At 35.8% G+C, this 12,517-nt stretch overlaps 1 protein-coding gene across 1 annotated transcript; it reads right to left on the reverse strand.

Moving 5' to 3' along the window:
• Positions 1 to 4,928: 4,928 nt before the first annotated feature.
• Positions 4,929 to 12,394, reverse strand: LOC306873514 (ras-related protein Rab-33B-like). Its single transcript, XM_079422856.1, has 2 exons — positions 11,839 to 12,394; positions 4,929 to 6,252 (listed from the first exon to the last, which is right to left on the reverse strand). The coding sequence occupies exons 1-2, from the start codon at positions 12,049 to 12,051 to the stop codon at positions 5,782 to 5,784; spliced, it is 684 nt and encodes a 227-aa protein (XP_079278982.1). The 5' UTR covers positions 12,052 to 12,394; the 3' UTR covers positions 4,929 to 5,781.
• Positions 12,395 to 12,517: the final 123 nt, after the last annotated feature.

Here is a 12,517-nt window from a genome sequence, read left to right on the forward strand (position 1 = left end):
GTAACATAGCTTACAAAGGGACACAAAAAGGAGAAATTACCCCACCCAGAGGCGAACATTGCACTGCAAATGACTTGGTACTGATAACACTTAGATTTCAAATAAATACCTGGTAAATAAAGGGCAAACCATAGTATTTTATTTTGTATGGAAATGAAAAGCCCTACACAAAACACAACATAATGATTATTCTTGCATAATACACAAGGATATTTTTTTTTGCGTCATATGACCTAGTTAATGCCCAGCTATTTACTGACATATTGCTCAAGACTTACTCATATAAACATTTTAACTAAACCTTATTTGGAATAATTTTGTACACAATGCACATTTCTTAATATTAAGCCTAAAATGTGTTTTAATGTCACTGTTGATGAGGATTTTGTCACTGTTGGTCTTTAAATGCAAGATATTTGAAGAGTAGAAGTAGCAATAGTTCCACTTTAGCACAATCCTATCAGTATATCTTTAGTTGGGCTTTAACTATACTTTGGCACAATTAAAGTGCATTAAGTACAAAATTAGGTATTCCAATTTAGCAGACTTTAAGTAGTCTAGCCTATACCAGTTTAGTATACAAACTGTACAATGGCAGGGTTTTTTATTAAAAGTACATAAATAGGTAAATGTATTTGTAGAATACTTAGCATTAACTAAATGCATTTCAAATTTTGCATTTCAGTATATTTATTTTTCACTAGGGTTGTTATGAAGAACCCAGAATTTCACTGTATTTATACCAGAAGATGGCGCTGATATGATACTTCTTTATAAAATCATAATTAGAGAAACAAATCATCTGTTTGGCAGTAGGGTACTTTTCTTTTCTTTCATAATGTCTTAATATAATGAATAAAGATGTCTGTGTGGTTAGCAGGTGGGAATTATCATGACAATTAAAGCTTCAGTAAGACAATTGACTCATCTGAATTCACCTCAGATGTTGACTGAAGGAAAAGTAGAAAGATGAATCAGTATAATTCTCTTGTTTACTGAATTGCACAAATACTAAGTTAAACAGTCAAGATTTAGTCATTAGGTCAAATAATAAACAAAGAAAATACATTGAAAACCTGGATAAGCACGCTGTCTCACAAATAGACATGATAAAAAAACTGCACTAAGAGTGCTATGTACAAAAAGAAGATGGAAATATTATTTTACAGAGAAAAAAATGTCCATATATTTAACTAATTTATAATCGCACCTTACCTTTTTACCCTGTTTAGTAAATTTGATTTTAATGATTATACATGATAGATAAGTGTATGAAAGTTTTATCTCAAATTTATTTTGAAAGCATGGATGCTCATAATGGCACTATGATTCTGGTCAGAAACATGTTATACAATGTGCAAAATAAATAGTTTATTGATGAGTATATTTGTTTATTCCCAACCTAATCCACTAAACCTGGTACATAATTCACTGTAATCTTTATTAAACGTTTTGCACCGTTTTTGGGGGGCTGAACGTGGCCCTGATATTAGTTTGAACGTCTCCCGCTGAGCTGATAATGTACGAAGTAAGTTTATGATGAGTAGCGATATTGAATATTTTGATCGCCAACAGATTTACCAAGCTGTCATTCAAACAGTGTATATACAAATGAAAAATAAAGGGAGAACACTGGATATAGGCTACAACATTCGGCTTAATTAAAAGGCACAACAGGCAGCTCTCTTTTAACACAGACTTTTAAGAAGGGATGGATATTTGCTTCAAGTGATAGGCCAGGTAAGTGAAATTATATTATATTGCTGTATGAGTCCTTTTCTTTACGTTTTCTGACTAAAAGCAACAAAAAAGCCATTTTAAAGTGGTTAAGCAAATAGTTAATAATATTAATCGGCAGGGATCACCATACCAATTAGTGTGCCTCCTCTATTTTAAAACCCACGAGCCGCCACTGTAGCACACCACAACTATAACCATAACAGCACAACAAATGATGAATGATAAAAACATTGACAGCCAATCGGAATCATTTCTGCATTAAAGAGCTTGAGCATTTAAAGTGACAGATGACACAACTGCATTGCATACTTAGAATACACTAATATAGTTATCTTTATAATTATTGTTCTTGGTGTAAACAGGCCTTAATAGTGTTACTTCACTGGATGGCCAATTTCAAATGTATTTTGTGTATTTTCAAAATACACAGTATTTTGTATTTGTATTTAAATACATTTTTCCACACAGTATTTTGTATTTTTATTTTAAATACATTTTGATGTATTTGTGCCCATCTCTGCCTATTTGTCAATTCTGGATGATTTGGATAAAAAAAAAAAAAGAGCATGAAAAATTCATTTGTAATCAAGTTGATTATTCGTAATGATTTGTTTCAGTCATGTTGAGTGGAAGTGCCAGCCAAAAGTCAAAATGGAAAAAGGATATTGTAAACTAATTCATAATGACAGGACAATAAACGTTAACAGAGCCATTTTCAGTATATAGGCATAAGACTAAGAACAAATGTGTTCATGTTATGAATTAAGTTAATGAATGTGGTTTCCTTTAAGCCTGTAAATAATATATTAGCACATTCGAGTTCTTTGTGGCCAACTATTTTTCTTATTTTTTTATTCCCCTAAATCCATTTATATATTTTTTATCATTTTTTTAAATCCCTTTAAATAAATATAACAAAACTCAACATTAGCCATAATTTGCAATAATTAGCCATGTCTATAATCTGTAGTTAAATTGTTTGACAAAGTGATACCCTAAATATCATGAGTATAATAGCACAAGCTTAGCTCCACACCAACGATAATGTGTGATGACTGTGGATGTTTGTCTTTATTCAACAGATTTGTTTTTTGAGTTTCCAAAGCTTGTGCCTGAATTCCCATTTTGTTAGAATTTCTGATGTCTTTCATCTCAAAGGCTTGACATATCTCAGCGCTAGCATAATCTGAATCAACATGTTATGCATTCAGTAAAAACTAAATTAAACATTAACAACCAAAATATATATTATCAATGCATAAACATACTGCCTGAAAGTCATTTACATTTGTGCTTGGAACAACTGATTAGAATTTGTTCCAGAAAGTGAAAGACAGAAAAGTATATATTTCCTGCATGGCTGGCGAATCTGGATCAGTACTGTCCAAAAGGTGTGAGATAGCAGCATTAAATTACAGAGATACAAAAAAATCTGGAAAGTCACTAATGGCAATAGAGCAGGTATGTTCTTTGTATGTGCATTCTCAGAAAAAAAAGCTTTAAATTGGTTAATTAAAAGTAATGTGCATCCAGCACCATCAACATTTTATGAGTTGGCATACAAGATTCAAACAGGTATGATGAGAGAACACCAGCTTGAGGCACTCTGATGTAACAACTTTACTGAAACTATATTTTTTAATTTATAATGACTCTCTGAGTTCAACTATTGTGTAGCTATGCAGAAAAGTAAACTGATATGGGTGTAGTTAAATAATGGTCCAATGCTGAAATAGCTTTGTATGATCACAGTGACCAAAGGCTTTTAATGTATTCACCAACTGCTGAAAGTTTGGCTCCACCATGTTTACTGGAACATCTTTTATTGTGACCATCTTTTAAAGATTTTCCTTTTTTCCATATCTGAATTGAATTTCCTGATTAGATACTCATTTCTGTTTTCAGTCAATCAAATAAAAATAGAACTGAGTTCTTATTTACTGTTGGTTTGCTGCTTTGTGGTACTCTAGTGTTTTTGTTTGTTTGGGGGTGGAGAAGGGATGCCAGAAAAACCATCATGGGACAGAGGTCATTTGGCTGTATATTTAATATCATGCTAATTAAGTTCATTATCTGAATGTGCTCCTCCTGAAATCTGTTCATGAAACAATTTAGCAGCAGTATCCCTCCATCCAGAGGACAACTTTTGCCCTTTATCAGGGGGGTTAGCCACTGGAAGATTTTGTGGAAGACTTCCTTATGGTCCCAGACCCTATGCCCACCACAGATCCAGAGCCTGATTCCACGTTCATCCCAGACCCCAAACTAATCGCCAGGTCCATGCAGGAGATGGAATTAATGGGTTTTAAAGACCAGGACTTAATTCTCACTTTCCCCCCTCTGAAATCTTTCCTCTTCCACCAGTCTCAGATAGAATTAGCTTTGCCTCTTAGCTCCACCCCCTCCAAAGTTCCCATTTGGCTTCACGGCATCTTCGTCTTCGCTCCAGCTCCTTGTCTGCTCCATCCTGCTAGTTCTACCCATCTCCCTGAGGAACAAGATGGACAAGTTGCTCCCGAGTGCAAAGGTTTTCAACGAATATCGTGTTATGTCTCATGATTTACACAGAGAGCTGGCTTCAAGGAGATTACCCAGACCCATGTACAAGGTTCATGTTTGTATGGACAGAAACAATAACTCAGCAGGAAAGAGGGAGGGGGCATTTGTGTTTTTAAGGACTCTAGGTGCAGGAACTTTAGACCAGAAGCATTAACATCAATAGTGATTAACTCATTTGAACACGGCATGATTGGGTATCTACAAGGTGATATAAAACATCTATTGGATCCCTATCAACCTATCTTACTCTAAAGCGCCTTGAAATCCTACATCTTGTGCTAGACTAACGTATGTTATTACATTACAGTTAAGAGTAATTTGTTCTCAGAGGTGTTGTGTTATTCATTATTATACATATATATATATAACTGTATTATTTTATAAATGTAATATTATTGCAATGCTATTAGATTGAATACAGGATTTGGTGATAATATATCATGAGAAATTAAAAAAAATAAGAAATTTTTAAAAGGCCAGTCTTTTTTTTTTTTTTCGACCAGCAAAACCAAATTAGATAAAGGATTTTCAACACAGCACAAGGATTAAGAAAATAAATCATAAAAACACTGATTCCCAACCATCCAATAATTTGAGTAGAAAGTTGAAAGCAGAAAAAGAACAATAAGCCAAATAGAACAACCTTTTTATTTTACATTTAGTCATTTGGCAAACGATTTTATCCAAAGCGATTTATCTTGAAGATGCAATCAGACAGAGGAAGTGCTCATAACACCAAGTCTCAGTCATTGTTCAAATAAGTACAAGCTAGTAAGGGAGGGAGAGAAAGATAGAGGGAAAAAGTATTTTTTTTTTTTTTTTGAGTTTAGGATTAAGTCAAACAAAATATTCAATATTTTGTTTATTGAATCATACAGATATTTTGCTACCTGTATACAGTATATTTAAATTGTGTTACATGGATGTGGATATGGTTAGTCACTATAGCTTTGACCCAGCACAAAGAGCAGCAAGTACAAGTGAAGATTCAGCTGTCAGGAAAAAAGGTAGTCTCATAACTCCAGGATAAAGCAAAGGGGTTGAAAGTGGTTGAAAATTGGACATCTACACAAGTTATTTTTGGAGCAAACTGATTACTATCAACCTCATTTAATGGCCAACATTATTCTTGGCAAGGCTGTTGATTGCAAAAAAGTTGATGGATCAAAATCAACAGCAACTCTTTTAAAGCCCCGAAAAAAACTGGAAATTAAATCAAATCTCACATTCTTGCTGTTTGTTTCATTATAAGGCATTGCTTAATACAAAATATGTTGTCTGAAGTAACCTTGACCTTATCTACCAAACCAAGAGAGCCAGATAAAGATCCAAACAGCAATTGCCATTTAAACCAGCCTTCATACCATCACACACACACTTACGCAAGACCATTGATCTGTTATCCTCAAAGTTCATACTGTTATTTACTGTGCCTCTTTAAGTGGACATACCGAAATAAGCACATAACTCTTCATTCATCTGTCAGCAGAAGCAGGTCCATTTCTTCTTGGTCTCCTGTGTTATGACTTTTGCTGGGATATTGAAGCTCTCAGATCTGCACTGTAACACTAATTCATTCACACTCTCCCTTCTCTGGCTCTTCAACCTCTGTGCCAATGTCACAAAGATGCTGTCTACCAGGTCCCCTTTGCGACTTTTGGCTGAAGTAATATAAAAAGACATTCCGTGGACTTCAGCTAAATGTCGAGCCTGATCGATTAACATAGAAGTGGTCGTCGAAGTGACCAGATCGGCTTTGTTGCAAACGAGAGCACGGGGTATATCCAGACCAAGAGAGTGCTGACGGCATTCGTCCATCCACATAGGAAGATTGCAGAAAGTATTGGGGTTAGTGACATCGAAGACAAAGACAATTCCATGCACATTGCGATAGTAGTGCTGCACCATGCTTTTACGAAAGCGCTCCTGACCAGCCGTGTCCCACAGCTGTACCTGAGGTTTGACAAAATGAAGAAATGTATATTTTTTTTTTTGTAAACTGAAAATAAACTGAAAATTTAACTCATGACCTTGCCATGCTGTACCATTTGAGCTTCAGAAACACAGAAAACTGAAAGAGTCTCCATTCAGGGGCGGACTCCATAAAGGTAGGCGACTGCCTTGGGCCCACAAAAGCCAAGGGCCCCTAAACTGCTTTTCATATACGAGATGCACATTAAGCACGCGATCGGTTGCTGTTTACCAGGACAACCGTCTGCGTGTCCGACTTGAACGTGCTTCTTGTATATCCTGCTTGTAGAAAATGAAAAATATTATGCATCTGAAGCTGACTGCCACACGTTTCAGTCACTATTTCATATTCACCCAGTTGTCTGACAACAGAAACAGAAAAATATACCAATGAAAACAGTTTTATTGAGAATTTAGCTGCATCAAAATACAGTATGTGGCACGGAGAGGCAAACAAATGTAATAATGAATAATAAATGTACATTTTGCATTTTCAGAAGAAGTGAGCTGACCTGTCCTGTGAAAATGTAAATTGCTCAGTGCAAAGAGAAGTAATAGGAACCTGGTATTTCTATGTTCTTTTTTCATGTGTCTAATAGACATAAGTTCTTTGAAAAGCATCTATGACCTATGAAACATGTCTGCTCTTCATGCTCCATTTTAACTATGTTTTCACTAATAATACACATATATTGCACAAAGCACCCATATTTGTCCATGCCCATGTTGATTAGAGTATTAAAAACTTGAAAAGTATTAATTTAAAAAGGTACATTTAGAACCAACCTAGTCTCATGGCATTTACGTACCTGGGTGCAATTTTTAGCGAGACACGAAATACGTACCAATAACTGCATATTACTGCAGTTTCAGTTTCCTAAAGAAACAAACACTAGAGGCAGTAAAACTCCGACACCTTTAACTCTTTTCACACAAATTTACAGAGTTTTGATTAAAGCGTATTTTTCGCACAATTACTTTAAGAATATCATGTTACGACTTCAAAACAATATTAATATGCTGGGAGATTTGAAAACTGATGCTTTTGAATGTTAGCATTGCACATATCCAGCCTCGTATCTAGTTTTCATAGACGGTAAGTTTGTTCAGTAGCTCACAGAGTACGGAGCCGTACTTAGAAGGCGAGGAGCTCTGGTTCGAATCCCGTGTAACTACAGCTCGACAAAACAGTTCAAATCTGCATAAAAGGAAGCTGAAATGGCACGGTTGCATCAACAAATACGTTTTTATACCAGTTTTGCATTTGTTAACACTATCGGGTAGGTTTAGGGATGGGTTTGGTGTAGGGCATATTTCCAACATGATAGAGTATTAACTTTTAGGGACAGACCCCGGATATTTGAATTCTGAACCGCCGCTGTAGCAACATAATAAAAACACAGCAATACGTACCTATATCAACATAAGAAAAACACAGCAATATGTACCTTTATCAACATAAGAAAAACACAGCAATACGTACCTATATCAACATAATAAAAACGTGCCAGGGTTCACGTATTTAACGTATTTGTGTTTTAGCGCCACTCAGTGGACATTTCTCTTTGAAACTGCGGCAAAACGTGCAGCAAGGCACATAAAACGGTGTCGCACAGAAAGTGCACAGAGGTACGTATTTTTATGAGACCAGGTTGTTTAGAACAGATACAAATTTTCATTTTACCTGATAAAGTATCATTTATGAGCTGAGCACTGCTTTGTTTGCAGCCGTTACCGGGGAAACTGCTATATTTCTGACGTTCCAAAAGCACCTCCTACTGGCAGAGAATGAATGTGCATTTTCAATAATGCATGCATAAATCCGTTTTAATTAATATAATAATTTATACTTCTGACTCATCCCTTTTCTTTAAAAAAAAAAAAATGGTTTATAGGTTCAATTGTGAGGTTTATCATTTTATAATTTATTTTGGGGGGTTTTTTTGGTTAAAACTTGTCTCAACGTTAAATCAATTGCCGTTTTGTGGTCTACAACATGAAATAATAAAAGTGTCTGCTAAATTAATAAATGTAAATGTAAATGAAAGAATCCCTTTATAACACGTACACGAAAAATGTAGAAACATTGGACACAACTATGGGGTACCATTGTGCTGCAGCAAGCATCACGACAAAAAAGAAACCTCAAGGTTGATCTAGGTAAATGTGTGAAAATGTATAGGGCCCCATTCCTATATTTGCCTGGGGTCCCCAATTCACTAAATCCGCCCCTGTCTCCATATATGGTTATATCTGCCTGACCTGAGGGTATTTAAATGAAATTTATTAGGGTTTTTAATATATGTGACCCTGGACCATAAAACCAGTCATAAATAGCACAGGTATATTTGTAGCAATAGCCAGCAATATATTGTATGGGTCAAAATTATAGATTTTTCTTTCATGCCAAAAATCATTAGGATATTTAGTAGCCTAAAGATCATGTCCATGAAGAGATTGTCAATTTCATACCGCAAATATATCAAAACTTAATTTTTGATTAGTAATAATATGCATTGCTAATAACTTCATTTGGACAACTTTAAAGGCGATTTTCTCAATAATTCGATTTTTTTTTGCACCCTCAGATTCCAGATTTTCAAATAGTTATATCTCAGCCAAATATTGTCCTATCCTAACAAACCATAGCTCAATGGAAAGCTAATTTATTCAGCTTTCAAATGGTATAAAATAAAATGGTAGAAAATTCAATTTCAAAAATGTACCCTTATGACTGGTTTTGTGGTCCAAGGTCAAAATTCAGTTCTGTATAAATGTGATTAATCCATATCACAAGAGGAACATATGCATACAAACATGACAGTAAGATGTTCACACAAGACAGACCAACAACCAGGTTCTGCACTGACTTTGCAGAAGCAGAAAATGATCGACTCCTGTCAAGTCTAGACATATTCTTAAAATAAGCATGAATGTAAATAGATAAGCAGCTGTTGTTTGTGCTTAGGACTAATAAAGTCTAATTCCTCATCAGGGGCGGATTTAGTGAATTGGGGACCCCAGGCAAATATAGGAATGGGGCCCTATACATTTGCACACATTTACCTAGATCAACCTTGAGGTTTCTTTTTTTTGTCGTGATGCTTCCTGCTGCACAATGGTGCCCCATAGTTGTGTCCAATGTTTCTACATTTTTCATGTACGTGTTATAAAGGGATTCTTTCATTTACATTTAGATTTACAGTTATTAATTTAGCAGACACTTTTATTCTTTCATGTTGTAGACCACAAAACAGCAACTGATTTACCGTTGAGATACAAGTTAACAAAAAAATAAATAAATTATAAACCTTACAACTGAACCTTTAAACCATTTTTTTTAAGAAAAGGGATGAGTCAGAAGTATAAATTATTATATTATTTAAAACGGATTTATGTATGTATTATTGAAAATGCACATTCATTCTCTGCCAGTAGGAGGTGCTTTTGGAACGTCAGAAATATAGCAATTTCCCCGGTAATGGTTGCAAAAAGGCAGTGCTCAGCTCATAAATGATACTTTATCAGGTAAAATGAAAATTTGTATCTGTTCTAAATGTACCTTAAATTAATACTTTTCAAGTTTTTAATACTCTAATCAACATGGACATGGTCAAATACGAATGCTTTATGCAACATACAGTGGTGTGAAAAAGTGTTGGCCCCCTTCCTGATTTTTTATTTTATTGCATGTTTGTCACACTTTAATGTTTCAATTAATCAAACAAATGTAAATATTAATCAAAGATAACAAGCAAACACAACATGCAGTTTTTAAATGAAGGGTTTTTTTTTTACGAAGGGAAAACAAAATCCAAACCCACATGGCCCTGTGTGAAAGAGTTCCAAGACGAAAACCGCTGCTGAGCAAAAAGAACAAAGGCTCATCTCAGATTTGCCAGAAAACATCTTGATCCCCAAGACTTTTGGGAAAATACTCTGTGGAGACAAAAGTTGAACGTTTTGGAAGGTGTGTGTCCCATTACATCTAGCGTAAAAGTAACACAGCATTTCAGAAAAAGAATATCATACCAACAGTAAAATATGGTGGTGGTAGTGTGATGGTTTTGCTGCTTCAGGACCTGGAAGACTTGCTGTTATAAATTGAACCATGAATTCAGCTGTCTACCAAAAAATCCTGAAGGACAATGTCCGGCCATCTGTTCGTGACCTCAAGCTGAAGCGAACTTGGGTTCTGCAGCAGGACAATGATCCAAAACACACCAGCAAATCCACCTCTGAATGGCTGAAGAAAAATAAAATGAGTGGCCTAGTCAAAGTCCTGACCTGAATCCTATTGAGATGCTGTGGCATGACCTTAAAAAGGCGGTTCATGCTCGAAAACCCTCCAATGTGGCTGAATTACAACAATTCTGCCAAGATGAGTGGGCCAAAATCCCTCCACAGCGCTGTAACAGACTCATTGCATGTTATCGCAAACACTTGATTGCAGTTGTTGCTGCTAAGGGTGGCCCAACCAGTTATTAGGTTTAGGGGGCAAGCACTTTTTCACACAGGGCCATGTGGGTTTGGATTTTGTTTTCCCTTCACAATAAAAAACTTCATTCAAAAACTGCATGTTGTGTTTACTTGTGTTATCTTTGATTAATATTTAAATTTGTTTGATGATCTGAAACATTAAAGTGTGACAAACATGCAAAAAAATCAGGAAGGGGGCCAACACTTTTTCACACCACTGTAAATTCTCAATAAAACTGTTTTCATTGGTATAGTTTTCTGCTTCTGTTGTCAGACAACGGGTGAATATGAAATAGTGACTGAAACGTGTGGTAGTCAGCTTCAGATGCATAATATTTTTCATTTTCTACAAGAAGGATATACAAGAAGCACGTTCAACTCGGACACGCAGACGGTCGTCGTGGTAAACCGCAACCGTTCGTGTGTCCGCGCTTAATGCGCATCTCGTATATGAAAAGCATTTTAGGGGGCCCTTGGCTTTTGGGGGCCCAAGGCAGTCGCCTACCTTTGCCTAATGAGTAAGTCCGCCCCTGTTCCTCATTTTGAAGGTCAAAAAATATGTTTACAACACGGTGAAATCCCACGTTTTGCTCTTGTTCCTCAATGGAATTCACAAGTAATAAATCTACCTAACTTACCACTTACAAATTAAAGCAGAAGTAAAGAAAAAATTACGGTTATTGAATAGACAACAGATCCGGTAAATCCAATATATCAGTTAACGGATAAATAAACATTTCATGTAAAAAAATTAATTCATTTGAACGATGAGTAAACCGGTGGTGAGATAATTTATGTATTCGGTTTATGTGGTGAAAAGTTAATCAACATGCAGAAAACTCTCCAGCCAAGAAATGTTGAGATTACGCAATTACTGCATGATATATATAACGTTATAAATGCTGAATCGTCTTTTTCCCTTTAAATTAGCTGTTCGAAAGAACCGATTCAGGATAAATGACAAATCGCGTTTTTGCAAAGATTTTATTGCACTGCCTAAATTAGCTTTATGTATCCAAGCAACATTTTCTAACATGCTAAAAATAAACATCTTTCTCAATAAACCAGAATATCTTGAAGTAGACTTACTTTGATTTTCTCGCCTTCTAAATCAAGAAGTTTCTCACGAAAATCCACCCCGATTGTAGCCTCCGTTCTGCTGGGAAACTGTCCGGTGCAGAAGCGGTGAGTCAGACATGTCTTACCGACACCGGCATCTCCAATCACAATGATCTTACAGGTACGACGGCAGCGCGCCGGGTTACCGTTCGATGAAGTGGAGCTCTCTAAAGACGAATCCATCTACCGTTCCAGTGGTGAAACAAACATGTGAAATGGATGTTAAAATGAGGCTAAAAGTTCAGAGCACTCCAGGGAACACTACTCACATGCCCATGACTGAGGGAGGGCTACTGATTACAAGAACTTCCCCTTCAATAAGAGAAACCAGGACTTGTTTTCAAAGCAACCCGTCATAAGATGTCAAAGCAGGTAATTAAAGTACACGCTTGCTTTTATTTTATGCATGAATTCATAATTGCATACATGAATTCATGCATAAAACAATTATTTTATGCATGAATTCATGCATGCAATTATGCATACAATAAAAGGGATAAGAAACCGTTTTTAAAAAGGGAAGTCTGACATCCACCTTGGACAGAAATCAAAACAGCCCAGTTATCCCTCTTCAGTGGTGGGGGGAGGGGCAAAGTATGCTTTGAAAAAGGATTTCTATAACCAGTTTTACTACAAATACCATCAATGA

Source organism: Barbus barbus (genome assembly GCF_936440315.1).
Source record: "Barbus barbus genome assembly, chromosome: 8".
Lineage (NCBI taxonomy): Eukaryota > Metazoa > Chordata > Actinopteri > Cypriniformes > Cyprinidae > Barbus > Barbus barbus.

What these genes read in the sequence shown, in the direction of transcription:
- LOC306873514 (XM_079422856.1), bottom strand. Translation starts at nt 12,051, where the DNA reads ATGGATTCGTCTTTAGAGAGCTCCACTTCATCGAACGGTAACCCGGCG. An exon ending in TAGAAGGCGAGAAAATCAAA is followed by an intron (nt 6,253 to 11,838) that starts GTAAGTCTACTT and finishes GTCAAACCTCAG; the next exon opens with GTACAGCTGTGGGACACGGC.